General features: G+C 38.9%; 1 protein-coding gene across 1 annotated transcript; it reads left to right on the top strand.

Moving 5' to 3' along the window:
- Positions 1 to 343: 343 nt before the first annotated feature.
- On the top strand, positions 344 to 2131 carry LOC122665392 (protein CANDIDATE G-PROTEIN COUPLED RECEPTOR 7-like). The gene has a single exon (XM_043861542.1). It carries the CDS (start codon positions 471 to 473, stop codon positions 1791 to 1793), a length of 1323 nt encoding a protein of 440 aa, XP_043717477.1. The 5' UTR covers positions 344 to 470; the 3' UTR covers positions 1794 to 2131.
- Positions 2132 to 17608: the final 15477 nt, after the last annotated feature.

Raw genomic sequence — 17608 nt, 5'->3', positions numbered from 1 at the left:
TTTGATATTGAATTGGACCAATACAGAAATACAGACCAATTAATTCATCAGTATATTGTTATCGGTATTAGTATCAAATACGATATACCATGATTTAATAGTAGTATTGGTATCAACTCACGATATACCGTGATTTAAAACTAAAACTTATCATTATTATTATTATTATTATTATTATTATTAATTAAAAAAGAAAACTCTAATTAAGACTCTAATGAAAGATTCCAATCAAACTGTTACGAGGGACCATTGAAATTTCTCGTATTCATTGCCATTAGCCCATCTATCTTTCCCCGCAAAGGAATCGTTTCGACTTTGTCGAGGACTCGAGGGTGGGTCCGCGTTTACTTGCCACAGGGTTCTTCTTCTGGGACTGGGGGGTCTTAAAAGTTAAGTGAAATCGAAGCAGAGTAGATAACAGAGTGAGAAAGAGCGAGAGATCTGAGATCTGGTACACGGGTCTCGTAAACATGGTGATCTCTTCTCGATCCTCTCGTATGCTCTCTGCAGTCATAGTTGTTGCTTTCTTCTTCTCTTTCGCATTTGCTGAGATTCGTTTCTCGGAGATCCGGTCCGACGATCGATCAATAATCCCTTTCGATGAGTTTGGATTCACACACACGGGTCGCCTTGAACTCAACGTCTCCCAAATTTCACTCTCTAACCCCAGTCCAGAACTTGATCTCCAACAGGTTGGGTTTTTCCTCAGTACTAGAGATTCCTGGATCCATGTCCTCCAACAGATCCAGGATCTGGATATCACCTGTGCTCTCCAATCCGATCTCGTCAAGGTTGTCTACACCTTTGATCGTCTCAAAGGCGCTAAAAGCTTCAATTTTGTCTTTACGGAGACCGATGCGAATCAGTTCACTCTTGTCTTCGCCAATTGCCTTCAGCAGCTTCAGGTCTCTATGGATGTTCGGTCCGCCATGTATAATCTCGATCCAAAGACTGCTCGACCGGACTATTTGTCAGCCGGCGTGACCATTCTTCCAAGAATTTACTTTCTCTTTTTCTTGATTTATTTCTCTCTGGCGGGTCTTTGGATCTATGTCCTTTACAAGAAGCGATTGACTGTCTTCCGGATCCATTTTTTTATGCTTGCCGTTGTTATCCTGAAGGCACTCAATCTTCTATGCGAGGGAGAGGACAAATCATACATTAAGCGCACCGGCAGCGCTCACGGTTGGGATGTCCTCTTTTACATTTTCAGCTTTTTGAAAGGGATTACGCTCTTCACCTTGATTGTCTTGATTGGCACTGGCTGGTCCTTCGTGAAACCCTACCTGCAGGACAAAGAGAAGAAGGTCTTGATGATTGTGATCCCACTCCAGGTTGTTGCTAATATTGCGCAGGTCGTGATCGATGAGAGCGGACCCTATGCACAGGACTGGATCACGTGGAAACAGGTTTTCCTGCTTGTTGATGTTATTTGTTGTTGTGCTGTACTGTTCCCTATTGTGTGGTCCATTAAGAATCTGCGGGAGGCTGCTCGCACTGATGGAAAGGCTGCCGTAAACTTGATGAAGTTGACGCTGTTCCGGCAATACTACATTGTTGTTATCTGCTACATTTACTTCACACGCGTTGTGGTATACGCCTTGGTGACTATCACGTCATACCGCTATATGTGGACCAGTGTGGTTGCTGGAGAGTTGGCAACTCTGGCATTCTACATATTCACGGGTTATAAATTCCGGCCTGAGGTGCACAACCCATATTTTGTAATCGATGATGAAGAGGAGGAGGCTGCGGCTGAAGCTTTGAAGCTGGAAGATGAGTTTGAATTGTGATCACTCCGTAGAGGATTTATTGATGCTGTTGGACTCTTTATTTCGTCCGATTGGCAAAAGAAATTCGGTGATAACCTTGAAGAAAAGATGCTACAATTACTGCATTGGGAAGATCAAGGTAGGAATTCCAGTGGGTTCATCGATCAATCATTTTTAGGAGGCATGAAGCTGTTGTCCAGCCTAAGTTTGTCTTCACTTCTCCCCTTTCCTTTTTGTTTATGATTTTCTGTAAGTGTTGTACTAAAGCAGCTTAGTTTCATAGGCATGGATATTTCTTCGTTACACAGTGCTTAGAATTTAGAACTCCACAATACCAGATCCTCTGCCCAACTTTGGGTCGATAGGTTATATGTTTATTATTCTTTGAAACTCCACCCATGCTTTTGTTTTTCTGTGCGCGTGTTGTTGTCGTTGCACAGGCATATGTGTGTTTGGTTTGGTAAAATTTGCTTGCAAAAGCTTTTCTGATATATTTGAGGACACTTCCATTTTCATTGTTGCAGAAGTTTTTTAACCATAATGTTGGTGGTATTTACCAAATACAGCTCGGTTAATACCGTGAATTTCTTTTTGCAGCATTATACTTTTTATCAATCATTACTCTTGCTAGTGTTTGTCAATATTTTGGTCCAAAGCCTGGATATATGAGGAGATTTTTTTAGGTTGTCAGTCAGCATAAAACCTTTAGTAAATATAGTAAACGTGATGATAATTCTCTCTTTTTGTACATGTAGAAAAGTGTTATAATATAAGTGGATATGAGGAGGGTTTTCTTAGGTTGTCAGTTAGTATAAAACCTTTAGTTATTGCAAAGTGTGAATTGGGCATCCTATTTTCCCCTTGTATCACACGATCTGTAGCTTTTAGAAACATATAGAAGATAGAAAGGATGGCAAAACGTGGAGCTCCCTGAATTTCATCTCTTCTGGATATTATGAATCCTGGTTAATCTGTTGGAGAGTTCCCATCTCAGACAACTTATGGGAAGAGCCACTGAATATCAGCGATGTGAGTTGCATTATTTCTCTGAAACTTCAATCTCCTACCAGTGTTTGTCCATCTCACAAGGATGTACTCGGCCAATCAATTTTGGTTGGCCTTGCTATTATGAATGACTCCATGAATGGGTGATGGGACTAGGATTGGAGGAGTTGTCTGTGTTAAGTTTAACTCACATGGTGGTCTTGAACAAGTCGGTACTGTGAAGCTTCTGCCTGAAAGTTAAAATATGTAGGATGCTTGAAAATAGTTGAACAGCAAGAGTTTACAGCTGAACCGAACCAAGAAAGGAAGAAGAGAAGAAGAAAAGAGATGAAAGAATCGTGAGTTAGGGAGAAGAATCTCCTAACTCCTATTTACTTCACTAAACATTCTTAGGAATTACATAGGACTCCCTAAGTAATAAAAAATCACAACTCTATAACTTATAATGGAAACATAAACAAATACATCCCTAACACATAAGCATAGACAAGTATACCCCTAACACATAAACTCTAACACTGAAAGCATAGATAAGGGTGGGTGCACCTGAAACTAGCTAAAATTAGATTACTGTGGAATAGTCCATCATGATTCATAAGGGATTAGTTTTGATTAGGAAAAAGCTGAGAACCATCTTATTGTGCTTGATCCATTGCCACCACTTAAATATGTACGGTATTTGCAGGGATTTGGAAACTTTGTGTCATTGTATGAATCCTCCATACATGATGTTAACCATCCAACAAAGAATAGGTTGAGTCTTATAAAATTGAAATCAAAAGCATAAGCAAATCCATCTTGGTGAATAACAATCTCTTAGGAAATGTGAGATTGTCTTAGGTTGTTGATTACAGGAAAGAACAAATATATGTTGTAAAACGCGTGTTTATGGTAAAGGAGTGCTTACAAAATGAGTGGAGGTGGTAAAAGAAGCTGGTCAAAGATAATAGAGTAAATTACTCTGACCACCCCTGACTATTCTGACAAATACATGAACCACCCCTATATTTATGACAAATACTCAAACCTCCCCAACTTTACAAACTTCATTACACTCACCCCCAGTCCGTTAGTGTTTTAAGGTTAGGTAATGGCTTAATTTGAAAATTGATTTTTTATTGACCATACTACCCTTGATGGGGTTGATGTTACCCTTTTGCCCCTTAAGAAAGTTACCCTTTGGCCCTTAATGAAATGCTAATAACTCAAGCCATTGTCTTTGACCTCATGTCTTTGCTACTTTCCATGAAATCTCTCAACCCAACTCTAACCTGCTAATCCAATCGATCCACCCACCGCCCCCTCACCCTGTTTGCGCACAAAGCTAAAGAAGCTTCCTTCCAACTCCACCAAAATAATTTTTAGAGGAAAAAAAATGAAAGAACTCAATAATAGAAAGCATGCATGGCAACCAAATTATAGAAGCATGAACTTAAAACATGATTCTGCATCAAAGGATGGGAAACGTCATCATACTACCAGAAGAAATATTAGGAGATTCTACAATAAATGATCCACAAAATTGAAAGCCCCAAGAAAACAAGGTAGAACAGCTGCCCATGGCTCTACCACAGAGCAACTGGCGGTGATCGCTGCAAATTCACCTAAAAGCCCATTATAGACATCGGTGACATTGCAGTGATCCGACATCAATCGTTTCCCAAAGAAGTTAGTGAGCGCAGCCGTACAATCGTCATCACAGCCGTCTGTCCCACAATACTCCATTGACTGTAAAATGTTCCGCTACTGTAAGGCTTCAAGATTTGCAGAAACGAACCTGGGTTGAATCCATACCAACCGAACAAGAGCATGAAAGTACCAAGAACGACCAGAGAAGCACTGTGTCCCCTCAAGGCAACAGATCAGCTGGTGCTGTCGAACCTACCGATTCATGGACCTTCATAAGTGCTCCCCAGAGACCTGCAACCCCTCCGACCAAATGATTGACGCCGGAGCCTACGAAATCTGGGGAATAACAGATCAATGGTTTATTACTCTATCTCTGAGTTCAATGGGCCAGAATTCGAGGGATATGTTTCTTAAATTTATCTCTGAGTTCAGGATCCCTCCCTGATGTAGGGCTGATTTGGTATGATTTCAATTTCAATTTTGAATTGATTTCATGAAATAGTCAACAATTAGATTTTTGGTCAAAAAATTGAAACTATTTTGGTTGTTTCAATCTGAAATATTTCAAGAATAAGAAATCTATTTGGTAGTTCAATTTTTGAGAATTAAATGAGGTGGGTGAAGAGATATACCCTTCACCCATCCCTTCCTCTTTTACAAAATACAGAGATTCGTGCATATGTAAGGAAGGTTGTCAAACACTTCCATCCATCTGTTATTCACTATTCTCTGAAACGTTCCTCTGTTATGTATGATCATATTCACATTTTACACACTGTTATTACCCACCATAAAATCTATCGCAAATGCCTTAATCCTTGTGGGTTCTAACTTCTAATTAACTCCATATCTAATAGACCCAACTGGATTACTTCCATATCTCTCTCTCTCTTGGCTTCTGATTTTCTTGTGCAGGCAACATCATCTATGGTCTGCTTTTCCTTTCTCCTATGTAAGTTCTCTTCTAACTCCCTTTTGCTCCTTTCAAAAGGAAAACAATTTGGGGTAAAACATCGGTTCGTCGCAAGTTAAGATTAACCTGCAAACTCCAAAATTTCACCACCATGAACCCATCTTCTCACTCCAATGGAAAATAATTTACCAAATAACTTAGATATCTCAGCAGGTTACGATTTGGGTACAAAACATACTGGTCACCAGAATCCAGACCAAGAGATTAATAAGACCAGACCCAAATTTACGTTGCTTGTCAAATCCATTCCGTGATTTTGGGGTCTTTTTCTTTAATTTTGTTTCTTCCATGTCCCAAATCTGCAAGTTGTGGTGGCAGCAAGAGCTTCCAGCCTGCGCACAGTGGGCCAGTGGCCCTTACCACGGGAGAAGATGGAGCTCGAATAGCCATTGTTTTAGCTTCTTCTCCAATCAGAAATTCAACGATCTCGACTTTTTTCATTGGCCAAACCAAGAATCTGTAGAAATGCTTGTTGCTGAAATCGGAAATAAAGAGCTTTGTGCCCTAGATGGCAATATCTTCTATGAAGACTGGATCTTAATGCCACGAGCTTTCGAATAGCCATTTGCCCCCTGGTTCTTTGCCCAGATCGCGCCATAGTTTTCTTGTTTTTTGGGTGTTGAGAGGTTCAAAACATGTTGAACCACAAAGATGGAGAAAAAAGAATAGGATATTATTGTTTTGCCCATCAAAAGAACAGTTGTGTACCACGTGCTCATTAAACATCAGCACATCAGCGTGAAATAAGGTGAATATAATATCAATTTCGAAATTGAAAGGACTTCTCATCTATTTCAGAATTTCTCTTTGATGTGATTTCTATTTCACTGAAATAAGCTGCAAAAATCAAACCAAACAATTTTTGAAACCGAAATCACCCCATGAAATTGAAATAGAAATCATACCAAAACAGCCCGTAGATTTTGGCCAGAAGAGGAAGAAGCAGAAGAACCATCAAACCAAGTCCTTTTTGGGCCAGAACTGGACCAACTCGAGCCAGCCAGCAGGGCTTCTAGAAGCTGCCCAAAGATGCTCCACGATTTTTGACAGCTTCTTCTTTGACCAGTCAACTACGATTGGTGCACCTTAGTTTCTATTTTTTGCAGCCTTTAGTAGTTACTATATTTACTAGTTTCTAATTTTGTTCCTTGCATGTTGGCTGAACTATAAAGCCTAGTTTCTATTTTTTAGTAGTTGCTATTTTTTTAGAAGTTACTATTTCTTAAGTTTCTAATTTTGTAAGCTGACCTATTCCATTAAATAGGCGGCCCCTCTTGTAATAGAAAACAGATTTTTGGAGAATAGAATTTTCAGGCCATGTTGCCATCGGTAATGGAAGAAATTCCGTGTTTCAACAGCTAGGATAGCTGTGGATGAGAGACCCAGGCAGAGAGAGCCATTCCCCTACCCCCCCCTTCTCTTCTATATTCTCCTCCATTGCAACCGATCCCCTGTTGTGTTGCCTCAACCACTGTGAAGAACACTCAAAGGCTGCTACCACTCTCTATCCAACATCAAGGCTGTTGCTGCTTCTGCTGCACCCATTCGAGTGGGACTGCTGCTGTTCCTGAGGCTTGATTCCTGCTACAATTTCAAGGCTGTGTATCTCCATTCCCCTTCATCAAAACCTGCAGAGTTTTGGAGCATCATCCTCTCCATTTGATTTCCACTTCTACCCCATTCCATTGGCTGGAATCCTCCATATTCACAAACCTTCTATTTTCATTCCCCCTTCATAACTTCACTTCTGTCCATCAAAATTACACCAAAGTTGCTGCAGATCACCTACTCCACATGGCCCCCACTCGATCCTCATTGGAGTCCAAACAAAGTGCTAGTTTGTGAGATAACTCTTAACCTTCTATTTTGGTGTTGTGGCCATAGCTTCCAATTGAACCATCAGAATCAATTGAAACTTTCAGCAGCGTTTCTTTCCTATACAAGCATCATTCGATTCAAAGCTGGGAAAATTCCTTTGGCTGGTTTGGTTGATTTCATAAACTTTCTAATTCTGCCTTTGTTTGCCTGAAAATTCTATTCTCCAAAATCTGCTACTTTCCTTACAATAGGGGGTCTGTTAATAGCTTTAGGCAAGCTTACAATAACTTTCTAAAATAGAAAGTAGGGAAATAGAAACTACTAAAACCTAACTAAAATAGAAGGTAACAAAAATTAGAAACTACTAGGCTTTATAGTTCAGCCACATGCAAGAATAACTAAAATAGAAACTAATAGATTTTCTCTTATTCCCTATTTAGATTATTTTCTGGTTATCAGATTCTGCATAAATTTCAAATATGAAATTTTATTTAATCTAATTTTAAACATCTGGTAAATCTTCTAATATTCTCCTATTAGTTTCTTTACTTGAATTCATAAATATTTTCAAAATACCATGATGTTGATTACTATTTTAGTAGCTATCAACAAGCTTTGTCCCTGTGCTTCTTTAATTAAGGTTAGGGTGGGGCTCTATCCCACTGCTTCTTTAATTGAGGTTAGGGTTGGTTGGCTGATCAATGTTACACAAGTTATTAGATGATCTATCCACTTTTTACTTGAACCACTTTGCTCCATCAAGTGAAATGTTTTGTACGTCCTGTTGAGGTTTCACCCAAGTTATTAGATGATCTATCCTTTATCTATCACTTTACACTGTTAGTGCAATACCTGTGATCGGTTTATGACAGTTAGTTTCAAAGGGTTCAGACCTCCCTATATTAGATTTGTGTACTTCATCTATCCCCCTACGCCCTTGTGCAATGCTTGTGATAATTTATGAAAGTTTGTTTCAAAGAGTTCTGATCTCTCTCTATGTTAGATTTTTAACTATTAATAAGTGACTCTTTGAAATTAGAAAGGAGTCCAAAAACGTGCTTGGGCTGCCCAAGTTACGTGGGAAGGGAAGAACAATCTATCACCCCCATGTTCCATGCTTTGGCATGCAAGGTTCTGGAAAATAGGTGTGGCTCCTTCTTGTCTAATCTGTAAGCAACGGAACAAAAAGCGAGCTAGGATTCTGCCTTAAATTTGACCTGTTATTTCCTACTTTTGTGCATTTGTTGCTGCTTGTCACTTGCTTGCTCTAAGTTGGTGTTTTGGGCACTTAGGTGTTCACAATTCACAACCCAGAATTGGCGTATCTTTCCAAAGTCATCTTGGACCTTCCCACAAGATATTTGAGTTAGATCAGTTATAATTAGCATTTTTAGTGGTTTCTTTGAATTCATGAAAACATTTTTTTAGGGGTGGGGGGGGGGGGGGGGGCGAGGAGCTTTGAGAATAGTTATTGCAATAGAAGATTCTAATTTTTGAAAATTTGTAGATTAGAGGCAGATTTAGCCCTGAGATATGAGTTGTGATGATTGGTTGTAAGTTGTAACTGTTCTATGGCAGGTTACTTCCTGTCCATGTTCTTTTTGCACTGAACTCATTTTATTGAACTCCTCTCTTCCCCTCTTTATTTTTTCTTTCTTTTTGGGCCTAATCAATAAATGTGCTTTGAGTGGGTCCGGTGAGCAGTGAATGCATAATACATAAGATACATGCTGTAGGCACGACTGTCCAAAGGTCCCAAATTCCCCAGTCCCAGACCTTCCAAGTCAGAATCAAAGGGGACTGATGTAGATCAAAGCATGAAGAAAAGGGTAAAAACACTGTTCACATGAACAGTGATATGGACCCCACCTTAACAACTGGCTTAGAGGAGTTGATGTTAGGTTTTATTTATAGTTTTGTTATCCTAATTGGGAATCCTAGTTAGACTCAAGTTTCTATTTTTGTTAGGAATCCTAGTTAGAGTCTTGTTTCTATTTTTTTTTTTTTTTTTTGACTCGGCCATTAGGCTATATAAACATTGTAATCAGCTCTTGAGAGCCCACGATGTAATGAATAAAGTTATGTTTCTGTTTGCAATGCATTGTCCTGAGAGAGGTTTAGAAGGGTGAGATGCCCAGGCTGAGATAGCCAACCCCTTCTATCCCAATCCCCATTCTTATATGTTCTCCATCGATTTCTGATCCCTACTCAGTTCATTTCCTCTGCACAACTGAGATCACCCGACTCCCAGAAGTGCTGCTGAGATCATCTACTGAAGTCTATATTGAAGTCCCCAAGTGCTGCTATCAAAGTTGCTGATCTGACAGTCAAATCACACCTGCGGTTGGGCTTTGTTTCTATTTTCGTGCTGCAACTTCAAGCCTGTGGAACTTGCGATCCTACCATTGTTTTCCACTAATATTTGGACGACAAACTTCTATCAATATCCCCTCCATTTGATCCCAATTTGGGTTAGATCTGCTAGCTGGTTTGAGTCCTATTCCTTAACCTTCTAATTCTGAACCTAGTTTCAAATTTCATTAGTTTGCAATATCTCAGCAGCTTCTAACCCCTTTGGTCTGAGACTTCCAGGGTTTGATCAGCCCTTAGAGGTCTACTTTTGGTTGGTGATTAAACCCCATCTAGTGATCATTATTTACTGTTTTCCTTGAGTTAAACCTACTGTTTACAGATCTGATTTTGGTTTCTATTATTGACTGTAAGGCTGAACTTAGAACCTGTTGGGTATAATTATTGAGATCCTGCTTGGAACTATGTCACTGTGACTTGGTCTTACATTAGGGACCGGAAGCTAAAATGTAGGTTTTTTAACATGTGGAGCTGCTTCGCTTGCCCAAAAGGGCAGAGCAGACAGCAGCAGCAGAGGAGTTAGAAACTAGAAATGGGTGGAGCCAACCCTTTATGGATGGAAGAGATGCTGAAATTGATGCTATTGTACCTTTATGTTGTGGTTGTATGTAGATTCCTTCCAATTATGTCCTTTACATGTTACATTTTTGCCCTCTAAGTTGACCACTGGTACAACATCAATGCTGAAACTATACCCTCCTGATCCATCCACAGATCTGGTTGGCTCAGTGGATTCAGCACATCCAATCCCACAAGTTTTAAAATCATGTCATCAGTGGATCCTAAGAGAGATGGACTACATGGTAAAGAAGTAAAATAAAAAAGGGGAAAAGATTCTCACACTGCCAGGTCTGTGGATCACTTATTGCATGATCCCTCACATTTCACTACAAACAAGGTTGGAATGGGGATGCGACATTGAAAGGACAAACAAGGTTGGGTAGCTACTAAGATATGTCTAAGGTGTATGACATGTTGGAATGGGGATACATCCATGCTTCCTTTTAGTTTTGGGGTTCTCGGAACACTGGTGTGATTTAATTAGTTATTTGTTATCTTCTGTGTCTTACTCTATTAAGCTTAAAAGTGCATCTTTTAATATTTATGAACCTTACATAGTAATAAGACAAGGATGCCCCTTGAGTCCATATATATTTCTTATTGTCTACGGAAGCTTTTTCCCAGCTTTTGTCTATATGTATTCATGGATCTTAATATGTTTAAGGGAGCCAGAATTTCTAGATCTGGTCCGGAAATCTCACATTTACTTCTTGTGCAAATCTAAGTGGCATCCAAACCATCCAAGCTATCATTATTCTCTTTCAAGATTTGGCTGGACAACAAGTTAAGGTTGGGAAAAAGTGAAGTTCTTTTTTTTAGCTAAAAATACTCCTCCCCTTCTCCGTGAATAGATCTATCACCATCTTGGTATGAAAGAGACGGCTGGATCTGCGTATCTGTTGTCTCCTTTGATAATTAATGAAATGAAAACTAGACATTTGAGTTGCATTATTAATAGGGTTCAAAGTAAACTTGCTTGCTGGAAAATTTCTTCATTGTCACAAGCAGGTATATATATTCTTATTAAGTCTCTTCTAATTTCTGTCCGTACCTGGCTTATGTCATGCTTTTTGTTTCTTAAAAAGATTTGCCTGCAGTTTGATAGGATTAATGCTCAAACTCTGGTGAAGGGAAACAAAGACCCATAAGAAGGTAACATTGATACCTTGGCCAAATGTTTTTTGATAAAAAAATGAAAGTGGGGTTGGGGCTTAGATTAATCTGTATCCATAATGATTCTCTCCTTGGAGTTCTCAATAATCCTTCTCTATGGGGCCGTGTCTTGCAGGCCAAAATAATTCCTCACTCTAGTCTTTTGGCTCATGATTTTATCTCAAAGAAAGGACCTTGGGTGTGGAATAGTATTTCTCACATTATTCCTATCCTAATGAATCTGATTTGTTGGAAAGTAGGTATTGGGTCATCTATCGACATTTGGAAAGATCTTTGGATACTAATATGTTGTGTTAAGGCAGGCCCCAAATTTAAACTGTTTATGTGGAAATTGTTGAATAATGGGATTTTCGTCAATTTGATGGGCTTTAGTTGTTGCTTTCATAAAAAAGTTTGTGGTTGCCTCTTTGGATTTTGGATATGGAGGGAGTGCACAAGAGTCAGAAGAAGGGGAATTTTCCAAAGACTTCAAAAAGCAAGACAATTAGGGCCGCAACCATGACCGTGGAATTGATGGATCAGAGCATGGGAAATGGCAATGGGAAATTTACTTTTCTGTTAGATATTAAGAATATAATTAAATAATTCTTTACTATTAATGTTTTAAAGCATGAACGTCGTATTATATCCTTAGCTCATAACTTAATTTCAAGGGCAAAGATTGAAAAACTTAGTATAACTATAGCTGATGATGTAGTTTTCTTTCCCTTTTTTTTTTTTTTTTTTTTTTTTTTTCTTTGTTGTTTTTGTTTTTACCAAAAAAAAAATAATATTTTCTCCCGTATTGAAAGTAGGGAAGGAAGTCCATATATATTCAAGTATTGTCTGGAATAATGTTAAGAAAAATTTTCCGGCCAATAATCAATGGCTCTTGAGTCTTGACAGACATCATAGACACGCAAATACTATGATACACTCTCGATCATAAAAAAAAAAATACTATGATACACATCTATCATGATATGATACAAATCTATCTAAAACCATTAGTCTCCATAAATTCCAAAGTCCCATTCTCTCTTGCTCTATCTTGTTTTGTCCAAAGAATTGTTATCAAATCCCACTTCTAAATAAGGCCAGAGTGGATTTTAAGCTTGAACAATGTTGACAAATGAGCCAGAGGCATCCAACTTCTTATATGACAATCATAAGGGCATAAAGATGAACATACAAGCCTGATCTTTATGAATAAAAGCTGTTAGCACTTAAGGAGCAACTGGGTCATGAAATCTTCTCCCAGTTGATGCTAATGCAGGTCAAAAAGGACTTTCTATGGTGGGCGTAAGAGAGCAGATAAGGGGTTGTTCTGGGGCTATATGGACAGTGCCCATGAACAGTAACATGAGCAATGATTTTATAAGAGAGAGAGAGAGAGAGAGAGAGAGAGACCAACCTCTACTTCAAAATAAAACTAAACATTAACTCATTACCTTACATGGCATATCGTACCACTAATTTAAGATTAGCTAACCCCTCACTTTCTAGTCTTAACACAACTCACAAATTAGAAATTGGCCAAATGTTCTCTATGACGAGGGTGCAGACTGCGTCCAGACACATGGGGGTGAGCGCAATGACCACCCTGCCCCTTGAATGGCAGGCCCAAGGAATCTAAAAATAGAAACTTTCTAAAACTTATGGAGACTATTTTGTTTTTAGGAAGCAGTTTTCTGTATGGGGTTGTGGCCAATGCCAGGACTCCCATGTGTCTCTCTCTCTCTTCCTCAAAATAAAGGGGGTAGAGGTGTCTTTTCGCATGGGGAGGAGAGAGATAGATTCATGGGAGTGCTGGCATAGGCCACACTCCCGAACAAGTATATTTTTCCTCCTTTTTTTTGGCTCACAACTTATGGAGACTATTTGTAACTTGAACATGAGACATCCAACATACAACATAGTTACTGACTCTTTTAAGAGATTATTGGTAACTAAAAATTAGTTATTAACCACCACAAATATAACTAAAAATTGTTTATTAAACACTACAAATATAACTACTATAAAACAAAGGCACACCACTTTTTTTTTTTGGGTAGAACAAAGGCGCAACACTTGAGTTATCAGAAGACACGAGCATAAACAATAGGTAATTTGGGGATTGTGAGCAAAATCCAAACACTACAAAATAAATCGAATATTGATTAAAATTTAAGGAAGACAAAGATAATACTCTAGTGACCTTAACAAGTGTTGGTTTATTCATTGGGAACACCCAATATGTTAAAAATAATTTGCCGAGAGTTGATTATGATAGTTAGTGAATATTTGCATGCATGGCATGACTTACCAAAAAGAATACTTGCATGCATGAACGCGTATGTATGACAAAAAAAAAAACATTGTTTTTTTGCATATAAAAAGAAAAATCAATTTGAAATACCGCGCGTATTATACGTCTTATATCTCTTAATAAAGTTGCTTTATTTAAAAAAAAAAAAAAAAAAAAAAAAAAGCCCGAAATCAAAAGGGTATTGTGCAAGCCGTCTGCCCTGATTTATATTCCAAAATCCAAGCCGAAGAGTTTTCCCTGGTTTTGGAACCCTAGCCCCTGACCGCTTCTCTTCTCCTCTCCGTCTCCGTTCCAGTTGATTGAAGCGGCTAGGCTCCGTTCCCAGTTGATTGCAGCGGCGACTGCGAGTCTTTTCTTGTAAGTCCTTTCCTCTTATACGTACTTTCCATGTTTTAGAAGCCTTAGTTCACCACTCTACCTTGGTGAACTGATTTGAATGTGATGAGTGCTGTGATGTTGAGTCCCTTCATCTTCTCTTATTCGAGTGTGATGAGTTATTCGTTCATCTTCCCGAGTGTGATGAACACTATTTTTCATCATTTAAGAAAAACCATCAGAATTATCTTCATTGGAATGATGCTGGAACAAACTTGATTGAGATGGCATTGACACAATGGTTCCGATTTTTTTTTTTTCTTCTAGGTTTGTTGATCCATCTTCTGCTGTTTTTCATCCTTAAATTCTTATGATAGATATAAGTCACCATAGTTTGGATATGGTGTGTTACACGAATTTCAGTTGGTTGTTGCCATGCCTTACGGAATATAACAAATCAATTCCAGATGGTTTTACATTGATCGATCAGACTGAACTGTGTATTTGAAGAAGACTAAGAGAATAAGGAATATTCAGTTGTTGATTTCAGTTTGAAACCATTTCTTCTTATTCGTACACATGATATGTTATGTGGGATGAGTGTGATGCTACCTGGGTGGCTCTCCTTTCTTGATGGTTACTTAAAGATGCTTTGGGAAATTAGTGATGGATATTCATAGACCTTTCATTCCATTTCATGGGATGTATATAACACATCATATGTTACTTTTTATGTTTGATGCGATGATGTCATTGATACTTTGATGTGTTAAATGATAATCTTATGGGATGTAATAAGGGATAAGCATTCAGCTAGTGGTCTGGATATGTAAGCCAGCATTAGTTTCTCACCATATCTTTTGAATACACACACAAAAGAACAAATTATCTTTAGGGCGGAGGTTGGGCATGCCACTAGCTTTCTTGGAGCTAGCGGCTCAACCAATGGGGGATTGGGATGGGAGGGGGCAAGAAGACTTTTTAAATGGGGGAGGTGAGAGACAGATACTGTTCTGGGCACAAGGCTAGCGTCCCCAGCTTTACCCTTATCTTTATTTGATTTTGAAAATTACAAACATTGTAAGATTTTACAAGATATTTTCGAACATATTTTGGATCAAACAACCAATAACAAATGGGAATGGTTTCTTTGGACCGTGGCTTGCACAAGTTACAAATATCATGTTGTAGGTTGGATGGAGTTAAAATTTTGTGGATGTGTAATGCATAGACCCCAAGTTCCTTATTTTTTCTTGTTTGGGGGGGGGGGGGGGTTAGAACCTAAGAACACCCTATTACATATATCAAGTTTCAACTCAACAAAGTTTCCCAATTGGTAAAAACAAATGTTAAAAAAAATCTAGGACTCTAGAAGAGTCCATGCCACTAAATAGGCATTTCCCTTCGATTTTTTTAGTTGCAAATACATGGGGCTTTTGAAAAAAAATAATTCTATCACTCTCTTAAACTGGTAACCCTATAACTACTCAATCTCTTCTATTAGAAACTTCACTTCTGATTCCCCAGAAAAACAAACTTCGACATTGCTTTCCCCCTAGTATTTTAGACTACTTAGGTTATCCTCCTATTGATCAAGGCAATCGGTCTTTCCTTATCCCATTTGAGCTGGTTCAATTTAGTAGTGTGATTCAATTGGATCAGTACATAGATAGATAATCTTAGTATGCAATTAGGGATACGAAATATATTGATGTAGTCCTAGGTAGGAATAATCCCACTAGGAGCCAGGGTAATGGGTTCACCTAACAAGGCTGGCCGATTGGGCCAGCTTAGGCTAAATAGGGCAGAAATTAGGGCTAGGGTTAACTAATGGTAATGGGGTTTATAGGGTTTTAATATGCAGGTTTTAAAGGTCTTAATGACCTAGGTTTGGTTAGGTTTGAATAAGTTTTTTAAATTTCAGAAATTTTAGGTTTAGGGTTTCGGGTTTTGGGAATGAAGGAGATGATGGGATTTAGGGTTTTTAGGGGGAATTAGGTCAAGGGGTTCTGGCCGAGTGTCACTGGTATGGAGAGGGTGGTTCGGTTGAAGTTTGGTGTGATTTGGATGGTAGGTTAGATCTGGACAGATTTTAGAGGTTTTAGGTTTTAATGGGGAGGAGGGGAATTAGGGTTTAGCTGTTGGAATGGGGGCAGAATGGGGGTCGAGTGAAGGAGATGGCCTGCTGGAACTAAGGTGTAAAATTGGTGATGCAGATCCTAGCCTCCTCGAATTGAAGAAGCCACCCTAAACCTAGGGTTTTAGTAGGAGCCGTAGTTTAGTTTATTTCTATACTTAGTTTTTATTTTGTGTTTTTAATTGAACCGGTTTAAATTGGTTGCATCCAATGGGTTCAATTGGTCTAATTTAAGTGAAGTGATCCTATTGGCTAGTAGGGAATCTTCTTTTATTTTAAGTAGTTAAGTTGTTTTTAAGTCATTAGGGGTAGATAAGTCTTTTTCTTTAAGTTTTTAAGTTGTTTTTAAATTGGTCCACCTCTCCACGATTTAAGTGAGAGATTTGATTTGTAATAGAGTTAGGAATAAGGCCTTTGGCCTCTTATTTAATAAGAATCGTGGGAGAGGCTCCCCCCACCTATGATGCTTTAAAAAAATTTCGTTTCTCTATGCTGCTGCCATGACTGCTGTTGCTTGCTCTTTGAGAGTGTTCCTTGTGGGTAATATCAAGGATCCCTTGTGAGTCATATCAAGGGTGAGGGCTGGTGGACTCCGGCGACTCCTTGCATCTTGTAGATCGGGAGGTCCTTTTCTTCTACAAGCTGATCCTACTTTCTGTTTTCAGATCCCCTGCAAAACAAGTAAGTTATTTAAATTTCCTGCAACTACCTGGCTGTTTCTCACCTTCTAACCTAGACCTACACTCTCCCAATCAATTCTCATAAACCCTAATTATTCTTAAACCTGTCCAGCCTTCATCCTTCATTAATTTTCATCCAAAATCTGACCACAACCCCCTCACGGCAGGCCCTTCATTCGACTGCCATCTCAGCCCCAACTTACAACTCTAAACCCTAATTCCCTCATCCCTCAAAAACCCCAAAACCCTAGGATTCCCAGATCAGCTACTTCTGCCCATCAATTCCCCTCCATATTCTAATCGAATGTTCTTCCCCTTCATTGGAGAATTCGACCAGAACCTGAGCCCAAACTTCCATCTTAAAACCCTAGTTTTCAACCTAGATTCTAAGACCTAAAACCCAAACCCTAACCCTAGAATTTCAGAATTTTAATTTTCTGTGTAAACCTATTTAAAACCTATATCATTAGCTTCCTAAAAACCTGCACATCATTACTAAATAAAACCCTAGCTCAAACTCCTAGTCCTAACCCTAATTCTGCCCTAATTTAGCCTAAGCTGTCCCAGTCGGCTCCTAGTGGGACTATTCCTACCTAGGACTACATCAAATGGAACAGATCTGATGGTGGGAAGGGGCTGGACAGGATAATTAGGGTTTAAAACAATAGGTTTAAGGGGAATCGATCAGGGCTAGGTTGGATGGAGAAGAAGAAGAAGGAAACTTGCAGGGAATTAAAATTACCTCACTGGTTTGATCTCCTTCAAAGGCAACAGCAGCTTGATGTAGCTTGATAGTAGAAAAAGGACCTCCCGATCTACCAGATGCAAGGAGTCGCCGGAGTCCACCAACCCTCTCCTTGATATTACTCACAAGGCAATTCTTAG

The sequence above is a fragment of the Telopea speciosissima genome, chromosome 1 (assembly GCF_018873765.1).
Source record: "Telopea speciosissima isolate NSW1024214 ecotype Mountain lineage chromosome 1, Tspe_v1, whole genome shotgun sequence".
NCBI lineage: Eukaryota > Viridiplantae > Streptophyta > Magnoliopsida > Proteales > Proteaceae > Telopea > Telopea speciosissima.
The sequence above is the reverse complement of the archived record's forward strand: the minus strand, read 5'-3'. Positions and strand labels throughout refer to the sequence as shown.